The sequence below is a fragment of the Nipponia nippon genome, unplaced genomic scaffold, assembly GCF_047370975.1.
Source record: "Nipponia nippon isolate SJK-2023a ecotype South Korea unplaced genomic scaffold, ASM4737097v1 scaffold_9, whole genome shotgun sequence".
NCBI classification, from domain to species: domain Eukaryota; kingdom Metazoa; phylum Chordata; class Aves; order Pelecaniformes; family Threskiornithidae; genus Nipponia; species Nipponia nippon.
In genome coordinates, this window is record NW_028262413.1 from 22,584,578 (window position 1) to 22,603,945 (window position 19,368).

At 34.7% G+C, this 19,368-nt stretch overlaps 1 protein-coding gene across 5 annotated transcripts in view; it reads left to right on the top strand.

Moving 5' to 3' along the window:
* Positions 1-19,368, top strand: part of PPARG (peroxisome proliferator activated receptor gamma) — a 60,391-nt gene that overhangs the window by 29,437 nt on the left and 11,586 nt on the right. For all 5 annotated transcript variants that reach the window (XM_087744833.1, XM_087744829.1, XM_087744830.1 and 2 more), the window contains 4 exons: positions 4,630-4,857; positions 5,714-5,883; positions 7,692-7,830; positions 15,419-15,618. In XM_087744833.1, coding sequence (XP_087600959.1) covers positions 4,638-4,857; positions 5,714-5,883; positions 7,692-7,830; positions 15,419-15,618 — 729 coding nt within the window. In that variant the 5' untranslated portion in view covers positions 4,630-4,637. The remainder of the gene's footprint in view (positions 1-4,629; positions 4,858-5,713; positions 5,884-7,691; positions 7,831-15,418; positions 15,619-19,368) is intronic.

Genomic DNA, 19,368 nt, shown 5'->3' on the forward strand with positions numbered 1-19,368 from the left:
AAATACACAGCAGAAATCAAGTAAAGTTACATGCAAAATAGAAGTATTTGTTAAACTATTAAACATAGGAACAGTTTTCACATTTTATTCAAGAATAAAACTAGCACATAAAAGGTTTTCTTCATTCTAGTATAAATTTCTTCATTCTAATATAAATTAGTCTGAACAGTAAAATTAATTTTGTTTCCAGTGTAAGAGCAAATTTTATTAAATTGAACAGGATATCCATAATTTGACTAAGAGTTAGCAGTCATACGTGAAGATTCGAACTTTAAAACTGTAATGAAATGCTTTGACTTTGTTATATCCAAAACCTGAGCAAACCTGAAAATTCTCATAATTCAGAAATGTTTATGAATAATATTAATCTGAGATCATTGACACCTAGCTGTTTTGTTGTATAAAGAAATGCTATAATATGCATCTTGTTATCCAGACGTAGAAAAAGAAGCACAAACCAGCTGTCTTGTGATTAGTTTGACCTTAGATGTTCTTACAGTACGGAATCTATTGCACTGACATCATCATTATTCCTTTAGCAACTTTGAATTTACTGGCATCTTTGAAAAATAGCTATTGATTGGTATATCTGTATACCAGGTCACATTGCTGCTTTTTTTTTTTTTTTAACCAAACAAATCAGAAATATGTGCATACTGAGAGAAAGCCAAATATTTTAGTCCTTTTGTTGTCATGAAATATAGTAAGAAAATAATCCCTTACCGCCTTTTTGAACAGACGTCATAGTAAGTAGTAGAAATATAGTCCCTGTGCTGGGAAAGCACAGAATTTGCTTTATTTTATACAGCAATGAGGAAAGCCAAGATTAGGTAGAAGCCACACATTCTCCATTTCTCCCCACATAGACACACGCATACAAACATCCATCTTGTCCTGTCTTGTGGTGCTGTTGTTGGAGGATGTTACATCCCTCAGAAGAGTGGTACTTTCCTTAACTGTGAGGCCTGAGAGGCAAAATGTTTCTCAGCTGTAGTTAGATTAAAAGTTCTGTGTTCATGAGGCCTCCTAGGTTCATGCTAGACTGGGAGTGGAAATTAAATTAATGTAAATTGTACAGAGCTAAGGCTTTGTCGGTTTAGATTTACTATATAGCCAAAGTTAACTGTTTTCAATGGAAAAAAAAGCAGTTAAAAATGTACATGCAAACCTTTTTTTGTGTTGAGTAAATCCTATTTACTTAAGGCATTTTATCATGTCAGAACCTTATACTTTAACAGAAGACTTCAGAAATACATACTTATGTGTGCTAGGTATACACTTATTGCTATGTACTTTTGAAGACATCTTAGATGAAATTATAATATAGACAACATAACAATTTTTCAAAACTAAAAGTAGACATTTTTTGTAGTGGAATGATTTAGCAAAGCCTTTTTAGTTGCCTGAAGATCAGAAGAACTGATATTACTAGTCATGGGATGTTAACCTCTGGAAGAGGTGGAGTTTATAGGCTTTTGCTCAGAATTGTAAATAGCTGCTGATTCCAGATTTTATTACCTTAGAGCAGAAATATGAGTAGCATAAAATGGAATTACTTTGTGACCTGTAGTAGCTGATAGGTGCACCCACAATTCCCTGTTTTTCTCTTCAGTGTAATCTTGGCACTTTTATTTCCTCTATTCCCAGCATACAGAACGTGTGTGTGATATGAACAGATGCACAGGAAAAAAAACAATTAGTAAGGAAAAACCAGCATGCATGAAACACAATCCCTCATATTAAGTGATTGTTAAAGTGACAGATTACTTTTTATTTATTTGTTTTTATTTTGCTTCTTCTAAAAATAAAAATCTGAAACATCACAGTTATAGGCTAGAAATACTTTTACCATGAAACTGCTCTGGCATTATTGGTAGACTTTGCTGAAACAAGTTAGCTGTTCTGACTGTGAAAACAGAAAATTCCTGCTAAGGAATACTATAGCCTCTTAGCTTTGGAGTTTGTGCCTAGCAAGCCAGGCCTCTGGACTTACATGCTTATCTGAGTCTTTCTAAGCTGTAGTATGTCTGTACATAGTGAATTTCATGCACACACTGTGTTATAATGACTCAGGAGTTTCATAGAATTAAGCACATTATACATAATCAAATTCTCCAAAACATCGCAGTCATTCACGATGTTATAAAGTGAAATACAGACTAGCTTTAACTTGCTGTTCAGCTCACAGTCATTTGCAACTGAAGCCTTTTAAATTGAAAATACAAAGTGATAACCCCTCAAGACTGTGAGAATACTTTTATAGTGGTTTTACAGATGATGCAGGAAAACTGTTTAACATCTGCTTTGCGTGTAATACAAAAACTGAGATCAGTGGCAAGTGATTAAGTATCTCTCTATTTAGTGAGTGACTTAAGCTTGCACTTGCCTTTAAGCCTGTACTCAAGCCTCTTCAGCTGTTTCTCTAGTGCAGGGAAGGTGTCTGTGCAAGGGCAGCTCTCAGTATGAGTCCTCCTGCCTTCTGATGACGTGGTTGCCTGCAGTTGTTTCTTGGCCACACAGTAACCTCATGGGTGCACCTGCGCATATCGAGTCCTACGGATTCCACAGGATGAACTTGGGCGATAACCGGGGCCATGCCTTTAGGCATCCTTCTTCTTCACCCTTGAGGCAGCCATCCAGATACAAAGTGGACATAACTCTCAGTGTCACTTGCTTAAAGGAATATAAGCCAGTATTTAAATTGTAGATGTCTGTTGATTTTATTTCATTTTTTTAAAGATGTGTCTGCTTAATTACAAAAATGGACCCTTAAGAAGGAGTCTATTCTATTTTATTGCTTTATTTGGAAATCTGTTTAAGGAAGACAGTTCCCAGTGTTGATGGCCAGGGATTTGCACTTCATGCCTACAGAAAAATTTGGACTATTTGGAAGATACTGTATAACACCAACATACTCTGACAACCTATAATGTACTTTCAATGGATAATTTTCTCTTGTGGCAGTTAGAAATTCTGTTGTTTACTAGTAGGCGATCTTGCTTTCATTAAGGATAACATATATCTATATCTATCTGTCTATATATATCTATCTCTATATCCCATCCAGTGGCTGAAGCCTTTGGGAAGGTAGATGGCTGGCTGACTGTTAGGCTAACCTTGCCAACAGTTCACCCTTAAACACTATTATTTGCTTTACAGGACTCTACTTTATCAGTCATGTAGTAATAGGAGTGGCAGGTTCCTCTTTTGTTCTACTAGGGGCAACATGTATGTTGTGCAGCATGGGATACAGTAGCATCTCTTTTGTTCCAACTGCAGTGAGAATTTCTTATCTAAAATTTAAAAATAAGAAAGATATCTTACAACCTTTGTTGTCGATGTTCAAGGTAGAAGAACTAAAGGGTTGTGCTGTGAGTCCTAAAAGGCCGAAGAATGATGGTGACTTTCCTGAGGAAAGATTAAGAGAACTGTAGCCATTTCTAGCCATTACTACCTTAGCACTTCAGTATAGTTGATGGGAAGGACAATCACTCTTTTACTTACCTGTAAGCCTGTCAAAACAAAGGATGATCTCAAAATTATAGAGCAGGTCTGTTCCATTACATTCATTTTGCAGCAACAGTTTTGGCAGTGTGACACAGTAGTTTTGACGCAAAGTAAATCAGATCAAATCAAATCAAAGTTTCTTTTATCTAGAGGTTAGAGGCTACTTACTTGATTGGGTCTAAAGTCCAAATTAAACAGCCAAAGTGACCCAGTTATTTTAGTTCCATAACATCTATTCTATTTTTAGATTAGAATATTTTTTTATAAATCACAGAAAATTAAACACAGACCCTAGTTATAAAACAGTAAGTGTTTTACACTTGCTGTTACTTACAAACTTTTTCGTAGTTGAAATATGTCTAAATCAACTTGGGAAGAATGATGATTAGAATTTGCAAAACTGAAAAATTAATTGTGGAAGACTGCTAATTGTATTCATATGCATGCTATTGAGAGATGCAATTGAAGTCAGTGTTATCTGTCTTTTTAAAAAAAAAAAAAAGTGAATTTTTTTTTCCAGTTATGCTGCTTTAATTTTACATCATTTTTTTTTCTTTAATGACTTGCATGCTTACTAAAGCACATAAGCATTCTATAAAACATACTATTAAAATGCAATTGTATTTAATTTGGCCATTCGTAATTGTTTAGATGGTTATTTTTCATATATATATTTTTGTCAATTATTCATCTAACTGACCCATTGTTCTGTGAGCCCACTAGTTGTCTCTGCTGCCTTTTGAAGTACGGACCAGACCAGTTCAGTCTAGTAGCATACTTAAGACAGCCATTCTGTTCTAAGCTTAGCCTGAGCCCTGAATGTCCACAAATCTCATTTGCTTTTATGACATGAGACATCAGAGCCTTCCTAAGAACCTCAAAGCTGGGTGAACTGCCCAGTGTTATCCATGCAATGTTACTATACAGCCTAATGCATTATATGGTGACAAACTCAAGCCAAGTGATAGACGGGGCCTAAACATTCCCCTAAAATCTACACCAGATTGTGAGTTTGCATCTCAGCCCTTTGGACATGAGACAATTGGACCTCAGCTTAGGCCCAAACTCATTACAGAGATAACTAGCTTCTTTTAAAATGTCTGTTTCTTTTTTTGTTTTCAGGGATTACAATGGTTGACACAGAAATGCCGTTTTGGCCCATTAATTTTGGAATTAGTCCAGTGGATCTGTCTGCAATGGATGATCATACACATTCTTTTGACATAAAGCCATTTACCACTGTTGATTTTTCAAGCATTTCTTCACCGCACTATGAAGATATTCCTCTTGCAAGAACTGACCAGACAAGCATTGATTATAAATATGATATCAAGCTCCAGGATTGCCAAAGTATGCTTTTAATTTTTTTAGTATTTCCTTCATGTCCACATTTGCTTCATTCTCTGGAAACTGTACTATCAGCAAAAGGATTTAGCAGTATTCAGATGCCTAAATGCTGGTATCCTGTGTCATCAGAGATGTCCAAAAGATATTCTTGCAGGGCAGATAGAAAAGATAGAGTACATGTAGCAGACCTTCACCCTTCCAGAGCAGCAGTTGGAGATATCACATTTGGTTGTTTGAGCTTGTGCAATATTACAAATTGGTCTGTTAATTAGAAACTTTCAGAAGAGAAAATGAATCTCTAAACTGCCTCCGAAGTTGAACAGTGTTCCCCAAGAGAGAGCTAAATTCCTTTAAATATCCAATATTATATTATCCAATATATATATTATCCAATAATATATTATTCAATGTATAGGTCTATTAGATACTTAAATATTTTTTAGAATAGATTAGAAACTCCACTCAATCTTCCTGCAGTAGTTCTGAACACCTTAAAGTAATACAGCCAGATTAGATACTGAGAAAAGTAAGGCCTTTCAAGTATGAGGTCTCCATAGGTAAACTTTTAATATCCCTATCTTCAAATCATTCCACACTACAGAGCTGAAACTGAATCTGTAATACACTTTCTACATCAGAATCTGCCTCTTCAAGGTTTTCCAGCCTATATCCTGCCAGTGAAATAGCTGCTTACAGATTATATCCCTTTACATCCTTTGTTTACTACTCGTTTTGTATTATGAAACAGACCTATGAATCTGTCTATGTTTACTGTGATTGCTTGTGATTATTCCCTGCGTCTTCTTCTAGATATTTAATTATACTTTGAGTTTATCATTTAAATCTTCTCTATACACAGGTGCAATCAAAATGGAGCCTCCTTCCCCACCCTATTTTTCAGAAAAAGTTCAGTTGTACAATAAACCTCATGAGGAGTCTTCCAACTCCCTTATGGCTATTGAATGCCGTGTGTGTGGGGACAAGGCCTCTGGATTTCATTATGGTGTGCATGCATGTGAGGGTTGTAAGGTAAGTTATCACAAATGTATTTTTTCTCAAGTAAGATTTGATACTATTTGTGTCTGAATAATCACTTGGTAGAATCAGAAATCTGTGCTTTTTAAAAAAAGTTTTAGGTGTTTAAGTAAATTGTTCCACATATACTTTATGACTTAATAAGTAGGAGTTTTTTTAAAATGTAATTTGCTTTTTTATTGTTTATGTTACCGATCATTTATGTTAGTGATCTATTTGAACTTTTTGTGCATTTCTTCTGCTTTTGTCAATTATGCAATTATATTTCATGCCTGCTGTCTTCGAGGTCACTTGCAGAATCTGAATTCACAGAATGCAGCAAAAGCAGACTCGTGCCCAACTCCAATGCTCAATACTCTGAGCAATTTAAAATTCAGGCTCTGTTATTCTATTGATTAGTTTCTTTACCCAATTTACACATTTCTAGGGGACTACAGAAAAGTCTAATGGTATTAAATAGGGCTTTCTGCTTTAAAACTCCACTGGCTTTTTTTTTATGTCAGTGTTATTTAGTGTTTATAACACAAAGGACAAATGAATGGTGTAAAAATTGACCATCCTCAAGAGTGAGAAAAGAAATGCCAGAGAAAGAAAGTAATAATAATTCACCAAGTTAAAAGAAAAATATTAGAGACTTTAATGTGAAATTCCCATTTTCTCTATTTTCAACATCTTGAGGAAAATAACTAATAGGAAAGACCCAATGCAGAGCTGAAATAAAATTTGTAGCACTGAATTAGGAACACACATAAAACAATAAGTATGCTGTTGATTATTTAAATTACAGTGAATTATATAAGTAACAGTTGGCATTATGCTTTTATTTTTATTATTTGCTGTGAGGAAAAATTAATTGTTACAAGGAAAAATGATGATAAATTTGGATAAACTTTATTAATTGATTGTGAGCGATCTGAGAAAGTATCTTTATACTGTAAAAAGACAGACTTGTGAATTTCCATAATGATTTCTCTCTTTATAAGACTTCATAAGACTTCTGTGCAATAATTTCCGTGAGTTTGGCACCAAGATTTTGGATTTTTCATGTGCCAATATTCTTTGCAGACTTGTAATATCCAAACAATGGAGATAAACTAGAAAATATAACAACCTAGAAAACAGAACTCAGAAATAAATATTGCAAAATTAGTTCAGCACTTTGCAAAAACAAAGGAATAGAATAGATGAAAGAATATTAATTTTCTTTAAGTACTCAGGCTCAGAAAGGAAAATAAATATTTGAAACAATTAAAAAATACTTAGTTGGGAAAGAAAATGTAAACAAATAGGTAACACATAACCTTTTTTATTTACTTGAGATCAAGCTGCTGTTGGCAGAATTTTTGGTTTGTTGTGATTTATAAAAAGTTTTCTATATTGGTAGTGAACTTTAAATTTTGAAAATTTCATGTTCATTTTGTAACAAATTGTCCCATGAGCAGTGGAACAAATGGAGCTTCACTTCCTTTGGCATAGTGTTCTTCATGCTCAGCATGTCTGTAGAGCTCTCAACTTACGTCCCCAGTGTCCTTTAAACCCCATTGATTCCCATAAGCTTCCCCAGCTATTTGAGATTTTTACCCCTCTATCAAACTAGCTTGAAAGTGGCTAATAAGATCCAAACAGGAGCACACTGATAACCAGACATTATGATCACATGAGCCTTGCTTCCTTTGGAAATCTGTCTAAAACAAAGTTAGGTTCAGTGTGTATACAGAAAGATGCTTTGTACGTATAGAGAAGTGAGATGATGACACTGGCAGTTTCTTGCATCCTTTTACATGCTTTTATGTTTACTCCAGGGTTTTTTTCGAAGAACAATCAGATTAAAGCTAATTTATGACAGGTGTGATCTTAATTGCCGCATCCATAAAAAAAGCAGAAATAAATGTCAATACTGCAGATTTCAGAAATGCCTTGCCGTTGGAATGTCACATAATGGTAAGTGCACACAGCATATTTTAAAACAATAATGTTTCATCTGAAAAATAACTTGAAACATTAATATGATTACTGAATGTGCTGCTTTAACATCTAGAGTCTTCTCTTTCTTTACACTAGGCAGTTTAGAAATACCTATCAGAGAGATTACCTCTGAGTTTAGGAGACTATGCATATGATTGAAGATTACTTTCAATACAAAAATCAGATAGGTAGAGATCTGCACTTATCAATATAATACATAATATAACAGATGAGTTGGTTTTACTCTCCATCATTCTTGCTCATTGCACTGTTGGTTGCTCTTCCTGAACATATTTCTAGTGTAATTGTTATTTTTCAGTTCATTGTCGTATTTTCTGACAAGACTCTTTTGCATACTGTAGCTCAATATCCCTTTCCTGTAAGCAGAAAACTTAATTTAATTATGAAAAATGGACTGGAGAATTTACTGAAACTTTGTGAATAATAACAATTTGAATTTGATGCATAGGACACTTATCGAGGACTGTTAGCATCACTAAGTTTACACTTCCTCATACTAGAACACAACATACTTTAAATGAATGGGCCAGACCCTGTACTGTTTTAAAAAACCTGTCCTCCTCCTTCCTAGGATACCCACATCTGGGCATAGATTCCAATGTGTGGTAAGTAGGAGTGTAGTGTTTCTTAGCATGCCCATTCAGCTGTTGGCCTCTCATCATACAGTGTGTATAGCTGTGATTCCTGTGTAATGTGCACTGTCTGACCTCTCCACCATCCAGAGGTGAATATCCCCTCCCATCTGTGAACTGCAAGCAGCATTTCCATTTTGAGTATGTTGGAGTCTTAGATTGCAAAGGTGTTTGCAATTGTGTTGGTTCTTTATAGTAGGTAAGCAGATACCATTAAGCATATCATGATACTGCTCTCTTGCATAGAATTTAGAAGAAAGCCCCTCTGAACTTTAAAATTAACATATCAATTCATGTGGAACTACTTACGAATGTTTGGACAGAAAGACATAATGAAGATTCTTTGCTGCCTTGCTTTGGCAAAGTTGAGTGAAAACAGGAATTAAATGTCATAACATAGAGACTTATGTAATTCTAAGGGTAAAGAATTGCAAACATGACTGGGAAAATAATTTCTCTGTGGTTTTTTTAGAACTTTCATTATTTTCAATATAAAAAATGAGTGTACTGTCCCCAAGAGGAAAGCTTAACTGTGGTTTGCGGGGTTAATACATGCAGTGAATGTAAATTGGTATGGGAAATGTTTTGCTAATAGAAAATATGGTTTTCAAGTTCCTGGGATGCAATAGTAATGCTTAAAAATAAATCTAATTTTGAAATGCTACTGTGGGTATTTTAATAGTAATTCAGGAGGTTTTATTATTATTTTCAAGGTGCATGCCAAATTCTCTCATAACCTAGCAACACGGCTTCCAATTATGTCAATGGGAACCATGTGCAGTTCTACCAAGAAGAAGAAGGCCAAGACTGTTCTCTTTGGCTTAGTAACATAAAGGGCCCAAGAAATATTTTTAAAATTAACATTTCACCTGCCATTTTTTCCTGTTCAGCCACTGCCAAGGCAGAAGCTGTGGCACCAGCAAAAGCCATGGTTATGAGAGTCAGGGGGAGGCATAGAGAAAAGGGGGAAAGGGCAAAGCAATTTTTCCCAGGGCTTGAAGGAACACTTACATTTGCTCTAACCACGAGTTCACCTAACAGGGAGTTAGTAGTGTTTATATTCAAGTATTGGCTTCTGCACTTGCCTTTTTTGCCCACTCTGGTTATGTTACATTTCATGAAACAACACCCTCATTCCTCCATCATTCATAAACAAACAAATTCATAAAAAAGAACTAAATTTTGCCTTTGAAGACACAGGGTTATATAAAGAAGCATGCAGAAATGCAACACTGAAAGTTATCAATGACACTGAGACACATTTTTATGTTACATCTACAGATTAAAGGTCATTCATTTGGGTAGTGAAATTATCTGAATTTTAAATGCTTGGCATCAGAATGTGGATTATTTTTGTCTGAGGGTTCCGATCTATGACTGTCTTTGCACAGATATATTATTGCAAAATGAATAGGGTACTTACAAAAATGGGGAATGCAAGGAGACACTTAGCAGCTACAGCCACATTTTTTCACATATAAATGCTACATACCACTTGGCTGAAGGTTAAAAAAGACAGTAGTGTTCTCATGCTTTGAATATTGTTTCCCTTTCCTTCTCTAGCCACAGTGCTGCTCTGTGTTTAACCCTTAATTGCTCAGATTGTATTCTGAAGTACCACTATTCTGAAGCTTGGTTCTTTTATTTTAGAAATTTCATTAATTTTTTCTCTTCTACTAAAAGTACTATTTATATAGAACCAACTACTGTAATGGGAAAAAGAGCACACATGGCAGTATGTCTTTATTATCAGTTCTGGGAGCAGTGAATTGTTCAATCTGGGCACATGCCTCCAGTGAACTCAGACAGGTATCCTCCCTGGCTCGATCTTGTGTTTTCTAGTGTAAGAAACTGTGTTTATAGTCTATCTATCTGGGGTCTCATTTATGCTCAAAAATAATCTAGACAATCAGATGAGTGCTATACAGAATAGTCTATAAGCAATCGTAGTGACTTCTCCAAGCTATAAAATGTGGCGTAAGGATAAATATTCTAGTTTTTCCACAGAAAGGCAAAGAATATAATGTAGCATGTAGTGTCTTACTGCATTCACTATTGGCTTTATATCACTGACATTTGGTGAATATTGTAAATGCAAGTAAAAGAAATAACTGACAAAGGAAAGAGAGAGAGGGATCATATATTCCAGCTGCAGGCACGTGCCCAAACTTGCACAATCTTCTATTACTGTGAAAGAAATTGCCATCTGAACCCCTTCCACCCTTGCAGGATGAGCAGCGAGCCGCATTTCCAGATCTCTTATACCAGCTCGCTGGCTTGTCCCTGCCCTTCCCGACCCTACAGATCCTGGCTTGATCCACTTCCCAGGCTCCCGGGAGATAAGGAAGCCGGGCCTGCTGTGAGGGTAGGTGGAGGAAAGAGAAGATAGAGTAGCAAGGAGGATAATGGTCCAGGGAAATAGAAGATGAGGTCAGGGTCACAGGAGGGAGGTGGAGAAAGAAGCAGAAAAGGGAGAAGATCTTGCCACCCATCCTTGAAATTTTCCTCAACCATCAGAAATGCTGTGAACTCTTATCCACCCTGTGAACTCTCCTTTTTTCACCCTAGCCTCTGTAAGTATCATCAATCCCTCCTACTTCTCCTCTCATCCAAAATCCCACTTTCCAAATTCCTTCTGTAAACCTCCTGGTGCCTGACCTCTCCCTTACTTTTGTCTCAGTCCCCTGAAAATGACAATGACAATGACTTCTCAAAAAGAAAACTACTAGGCTAGTACCACAAAATTGAATTTTGGCCCAAATTTTGCCTGCAATGCTAATAAACATTGAACAGAATCTGCTGGACTTAATATAATATTTATAAAATATATTATAAACATTAAAAAATATTTTAGAACTATCCTTTTGCTTATCAAATTATAAGATAGAAATGTTTGATTCACAACTCTCTGACTTTATGTTTAACGAATTGCTATATTTAAAATATACTTTTGGGTCCTGATCATCTTTTGTTCAGGAAACTTTATTCTCATAATTCATGAATTAATTACATCAGAAATCTTCCAAGACACATATTTTCATGAAATAGGGACAGTGTTTAAAAGCAGATCATGAAAGATCCACCGCTGTTAATCTATCTTACAAACACACATTTAGGAAGAAACAAACACATGTGGAAATGATAGATTGCCAATTAAGATGCATAACAAACTTTACCCCAAGCACAGTTTTCACACACTAAACACGAGAAAATATTATGAGATTCCTGAGGGATTTCATTATTGCTGAATTATTTTATGTAAAAGTCTGATATTATTATGGCAGGCAACAAGATACACCCTAAGGATTTATATAGTACAGAAAACAGTAAGATCTCATTTCCATTCTTAGTGAAGTCAATTCCTGTATTTAGAAGACTTGGTCCTATCTGCTAAATGCAAACTCTGCTAATATTAGTGGCTATTTTGCTGAACTGATAGACATGTGATCTGGTAGCTGGCAGTCCTGCTCAAGTGGGTTGGTAAGCCAAGGATGGGTGTTTCAGGCCCGTAAAAGATAACCCCCTGCTATACTGCTTTGATTAGCTAATCAACTAGTGCATTCTTTGATAACAATGGGTAGTTTGGACTGATTTGACATTGATGTAATAGCTGTCTGTGCTATGAGTAAGCTTTGTTTGTTATATCTAACTCAATTCTGAATGCAGCATGCAAACATTCAAGAATAGAAGTTAATGCTTATAACCTTGTTTACCATATAACACGTGCTAATTTTCTTTCAAAGTAATCTCCTCATCACTTTAACGGACTAGCTATATAATTCAGTGTTACCTTAGGCAGTGGTACTTATTTCTTTTGTTGTTTGTGGTTTTTTTTTTTTTCCTTTTTCATTTACAGAAAAGGAATTTGAAATAATCTTTTTTCAAAAAGAAACCAGGAATCTGATCTTCATAGAAAAGTTAGCATCATGAGGCCCCATGCCAAACCTATGCCAAATATTCCTTAAAAATATATAGCAAATTTCTAGGCAGCTTTAATAATGTATCATTTGATATAGTCTTCCTCTGTGTCTTTGAGCTTTAACTCCCAAAACAGATTATACATAAGGGTGCTTGCATTCATAAAACTTAGCACAGTGAAGGCAATGCTCTGATTTAACATTAATGTTCACAGGGGGTTTTGACTGTATATATAAAAATTATACAAATTCTCAAACAAATGGAAACAAAACATTAGATATGATTCCAACAAGGAAGAGTACTGAAACAAATAGCAAAGCAATAAATAATATTTCATTTTTATAGCAGTTTTCATGCAGAGATCTCAAAGCACTTTTCAGGAAAATAAGTATCACCATCACAAGCAAAATAAAAGTAAATGATAAGTTAAAGAAGGCATCTACTCTAGAACTACCAGCAGTAAATGAAATAGTAACAGTATTAACACAATCAGAAGCATCAAAGTATCACAAGATTTTTTCCATTGATGATGCTATTGCAAAATGCACATTTGAAAAGTGGACAAATTGACCATAAAACATAATCTTATGAATGCCACAAATTTAATATTAAATTAACATTAAATCTGAAACCAGGTTTCATGAAGAATATAATAGCTTTTAATGCAAATATGAATTTAACAAATGTCTAGCCACACTGTTCAACATGGACTTTTAATTAACCTTTAATACTTTTATTAGCTATATTATTATTTTAACACCTTCTTGACCCCACATTTTAGTTATACTTGCTGTCCCTGTAACAACTTATTACAATATGTATGTAATAATATATTTTAGCTTTATTATATTGATGACAGTTTGATTCTTTTTATTGAATCAGCCCTTAAGTATCACCAAAAAAAATCTGTAAATGCTATAAAATGTTCTCAGTGAGTTTTCACTGTATTTACTTCATTAAATGCTTCATACTTCATTCAGTTTACATCTTCAAGAATGCCTAAAATGCAGATATTAGTATCATGGGCTTAATATTATCAAGATCTATGCATGTTTTTTTCAAAAAAACTCAAAGGATTTGTGTTAACTCCAAATAAGAATTTCTACTAGTGAGACAATCCATTTTAACTGCAAAATGAATATACCAAAATGGTCTTTATTCACAGTGTTCATGGAAGCATATGTAGCTGAATTAATTCCTTTGTAGTTATGCTGATTTTTTTTCATCTTTTTATTTAGGTTACGCTAAGTACAAATATGAACTCTCCTTTTGTTTGATATCAATTTTTTATACATTACTAACATTACTATATGTTCATCCATTCACATTACTGCTTTACAGAATGGTGGCAGTCTCTTTAAGCCATTGTCGTATGTCATATAAACTAATATGAAGTCAATAATTTTTCTTTAAATGTTTTGCTCTCAGAAATAAGGAGGGCTGGCAGTGATGTCTCCCTGAAAACTATTGTTAGTAGCTGATTAAGAATACTTGGTGTTCCCCATGAGAGAGAAAAAAATATATATGGCATGGTATATATGATCGAAAACAAATAGCTGTTGGCAATTATTCAAAATTGCCTGTATGAAAAATTATAAGCAACAGACATTCTCAGGGAAAAAAATTAGAATATATTAATTTGTACCTATTGATCTAGGTGTCCTTTCATGATGATTTTTATTCTGACTTGTTAACTCTAAGAATGCCCAAGCAACTATGAAATACAGAGCATGCATCATTTGGAGACTAAGTTTGCTGAAAGAGCAATATCGTACAGTTGTAAAAATAAACAACCTTGTTTCTACAGCCATGAAATAAGAGAACTGATCAATGAATATATATATGACAATGTATTTTGTATGTTTTTGACACAATTATTTATTCTTGGAAAAAAGCATCATTTTTGTACATCAGCACGCTGCAAGCATCCTCATAAAGGGAAAGTGGCTGGTCATTTCCAAAATAAACATCCCTAGTATCATCATTCACATGTATGATCTTAATAGCACTTTTACTTTATCCAGGGAAGACACTAACTGCTAGAACAATATTTATAATATTTCTATTTCCTCCTGAGGCCAAAATACAAACCTTTATTTCTTCCTTCCGTTTTTTGTTTGGATGCTCTTTTTACGAAAACAAAACCAAACAAGTGAAATGAATTCTGTTTATTGAAATACCATATGATAAATCAGTCTTGATCTTGATTGCTCATTTGAAATATTTTCCAAGTCCGTCCCCATAGGAATAAATAGTGTCTTGGATAGTAAGTACATAGGTGTAAAACTAGGAGGTTTACAGCCTGCCTTACGTTGGTATTGAGCAATTGTGAGATCATATGACTAGGTAGAACCATTTCCTGTTCTTTCAATGCTGCATGCACATAGGGTTACCATGAAGAACTCAGCCTTTTCTGGCTTTTTCATTCCCTGCACAACCTTCTTTCTCATTCCTTAATTCTTTTGGTAACATTTTACAGCAATTGCTACATTAAGTTCTGTTGAACTATTTAGGAATTTATTCCTGCAAGGCATGTGAGTATTTTGTTTCTAAACAAATGAAGAATCTGAGATCCATATGGTGATTTGCCCAAAACAATACTAGGCTGAATGGTGTTTCCTACCCTAAGCCAACAGAATTTTAATATCTTAAAGATTCTTTACATTTTATTTAGATTGGAGGTAGAATCAGTGGTTTTCAACAACTCTGTCAGGTGAGCTGACAATAGTTTTGCATTTCCAAACAAGATACTGTAATCTCACTGTTCAGGCACATAAATTATTTCCTCTTTGAGATTTGTTTGTTTACATTTCTTTAAAGCAATTCAGCTGTTTTGCCTCTATTACTGGAGAAAATAATTTTTCTCTTACTTGCCTAAGTACTGTTTTAATAAAAATTTGAAGAGCTCATAACAAAGGTGACATAAAAAGCTATTCAAATACGCTTTTTTAGGTGCAACTATAGCTATAGTAATTGCTTGTCATCTTCTTCAGCCATCAGGTTTGGGCGAATGCCACAAGCGGAGAAGGAGAAGCTCTTGGCAGAGATTTCCAGCGACATCGACCAGTTAAACCCTGAATCTGCTGATCTACGAGCACTTGCCAAGCATTTGTATGACTCATACATAAAGTCCTTCCCTCTGACCAAAGCCAAGGCGAGGGCGATCTTGACAGGAAAGACGACAGACAAATCAGTTAGTTCCCTCTGTTTTGTTTTGTTTTTTTTTTCTTTCTTTTGAGTAAATGATTTACCACATTGACAACACATCTTTTAAAAAAAAAAAAAACAAAACTTTGCTGTTGGCAGTTACATATTTCAAGCTGTGTCTGAAACACAGGAAATGTTTTTAGATAGGATAAGTAAACATTATTTGAAAAAACTCCAAGTTCACCTAATAAAATACTTGAAACCAGTACAAGAATTTGAAGGTCATCTTAACCTTTTTGTATTCTCTGATCCACTCTTCCCGTTTTCTTTCTCCTTCACCAAAGGTTATCTTCCACACTATCTGTTTTAAGGTGGCTATCTAGCTGTCAGGAATTGGTTGCTATACTATTCAAGCAACCATATCATAGCACATTATCATAGCATATTATCAGTACTAGCTGTACCCAAAGGAATATTCTTTTTCATAAGCGTTAAATGATTCCCAGTACCAAAACCATCACTAGCCTTAACTATGATGCTCATTCTTATGATGCTCTGATGACTTCCTGCATTTAACTGGGTTATCTAGGATCAGATCAGTATCCTGTGTTGGTGCAATTTGAATTTTAGGAGAATGTACAAGACAATCTTTTAAAAGTAAGGAATAGAGATATATGTATTTGTGGGTTGCTTTGGAAACTTCACTGGCAATACGTAATAGTCTTCTGTATCAGTGAAAAGGAGGATAAATAAGATCTGATAATTATGGTAGGTTTAAAAGTTTGTCACTATTTTAATACCTAAAGAGCAAAATATTTTTCCAAAAGTAATAACTCTTAATTTGATATATTTTCTAGAGTGATTGGCAGAAATTTTATTGTCAGGATTACAACAGAGACTGTATTTTATTTTCTGTAATAATTTCAAAGGCAGGAAAGGATTTGGAAGGCTTTGGAGCTTGCTTTGTTTAAAGGCAGTTAAAATCATAATTTAAATATTGTCCCTAATTTGGTTGTACCCGTCACATAAAAACTTCTGATGTGATGGACACTTAGAATTTGAATAACTTTTCATCATGGAGTATATAAAGTTCGAACTAGGATAGTTTATTTATTCTACAGAAAGCTGATACGCTAAGGTCCACTTGAGGGTCATTGCTTTTTCCAAGTCTTTCCACAGTTCCTTCTCTATATCAGAAACATAGGTTACTGGGAAAGAATTAATACAGCAATTTAGTTTTTTGTCAGTGTGTTCTTAATAACTATGTACCTGCATTGGGAAACAGAATAGAAGTGGGGTGTGTAATTATGTATCTTGTTTACTCCTCTTCATCCTAAAAATGTCACCAGGAGGCCTGCTCCTTTTTTCTGCAGCTGCCCACTGTGTGCACTGTGGAACGTAACACAAGTTTGGGCAGGGTTGCCTACAGTGATCTCATCTTCCATTTTTCCAGACGTGTGTTTAGAAATCTGGGCAGTTTGTTTCTGAGGTTCTAAGTGCATCCACAAATCCTGCTTCTGTTCTGCAAGGTTCTATGGAGTTATCATAGAAATCAATTGGCGTGTGGTTTGCTGCTCTGCTGTGCTGGCTACTTAACAAATGTCTGGGCTTACATCACTTGGTCACGTCTGAAAGTTACACTAATGCAATACTTGTGCAGTAAATATATAGTATGTTATCAGTATAGTTCTACCTTTTTATTGAAAGTTTTAAAACTTTGCCAGGTTAGAATATAGCAATAAAACAACAGACATAGAATTCAGCTTTTCATTGCTGCAAATTTTCAAGTCTTTTTTAAAAAATAACACTGAAAGAGTGACACTCAGTACTTAATAGTTACAGCTTTTATGTTATTTGAACTGACTTTGTGCTCTGGAACATCAAACTGTTTACTATGGGCATAGTTTAAATTTATCTTATTTTTTAATTTTTATATCATCTGCATTAACTGAAAATTATCGGATATGCTAAGTGAGTGTGTCAGAACTAAAATGGCTAACTCATCCTATTCTGGGATATACAGTGCTCATTTGACATAAGATTCTACTCACGAAGTTCATCTGAATCTTTATATTAAAAAATTCTTTAGCTATTTTGAACTCTTTCTTGATTTTCATCTTGTAATGTCAGTAGGCTGGTGGCATAGTGTAGTCTTTCTGAAGCACATGTACATGCACAGAATAGATGACTTTTTCTTGTACTTGGTGCTCCCAATTAAGATTTTCTAGAAAGAAAAGGAAGGAATGACCTACTAGTACTAAAAAGTCTCCTCTACAGTCTTGTTATTCCAGTGTTTTGCATATGCATGCATATACATATGTACAGATATGTATAAAATGCTTTTTCCGCTGCCAGAATAGCATTACATGTTGAAAAATACCTATCCTCCTGGCTTTTCTCAGTGTGGTGTGTTTATTTTTTCAGTTTCACACTGAAATCCTAGTGCAAGTGGAAAAATAGTGTCATACCTCACACTCCATTTAACTGAATTTCATGGTCTGGAGTTATGTTTGCCTGTGGTTACCATGAAAGTGACAGCACTAGTTTTATTGGTCTTGTAAGCAGCAGAATATTGATTTAACTAAACCATTTTGAAAGCTTAAATCCTCTTGTGAGGATACTATTATTTCAGTTCACAGAGAGACCTCGGCTTTCCAAGCAGTTGTATCAGTTGAAGACAAAACTGTCAGCTGTCATCCCTCCCTCTCTTCCCAGTGATAGTGGGTCAGAGCTTGTGTTCGACTTAGCCTGAAACAGATGACCAAACACTTTCACAATCTCCATCTGTGGAACTGCGGGAGATGGAAGTAGTAACCTCTAGCTGGTGGGTAGTAATAAGCATCTGTCAGCAATATCCTCTTCAGAAGGCACCACCAGACTCTAAAGAAAGTAGCTATTTCCAGTTTTAAAAATTCCATAATAATTTAGCACTGAATAGACTTCAAAACTGGTTTAATCAAATAGGAATTGAATTTTAGGAGTTTCCAGAAGCAGATTCTGTGGGAGAGGACCACTGACTATGTATAGGAAGGCTTGGGTTATTTTTGAATCTGTTCTGCAGCTTGTAGTAAATATAAAACCAGGAGAATGATCACCCATATGAATAAGGCATTAGAATCTTTAGTCATAAAGGATCGTAAATTAAAAAATGCATTTCTCTAGTCCAATTGTTGGTGTATACTTCCTTGTATGTTAATTAATGAATCAAGTATGTTAACAAACCTATTAATGTCAGTAGATATTTGTTCAGTGCAGCAATGAACTATTAGTCATTTATTCTCTAAGGAAAAGATTCTTCAGATAAATTTAAGAAATCCTCACTTAACCACTTTTTTAAAACGAGGAGCTGCTTCTGCATATTCTGAAACAGATTGTTTCCAGATCCTAACGAAAGTTCTCCTGGCACTACATTTTCTAATACGCTTTCAAAATTGATTTATTCCAGTTGAGTTTATTTGACAGTCAGACTCATTCTCGTGTTCTGAATTGTGCTGCTGTAGTTTGTATCATGTTATTTGGGTTTTCTTTCCCATTGACAAGTTGTTTGAGTTTAAATATATCCTAACTTGGTATTTTTTAAGGAATTAACATCAAAAAGGTTAAATTTATCAGGTAATCAATACCATAAAGTTGATATTACTTGCAGCACTTTGTAGAAGGATAGAAGTTGAAAGAACATTACAGTACGTGAAGTAATCAAAATGTGAATATACTCTGTCTTTCTACAAAAAAGAAGTTATATCATCAGAAGTGCAAACATGTCACTGTACACTTACTAGATTCTGTTTTATAGAAG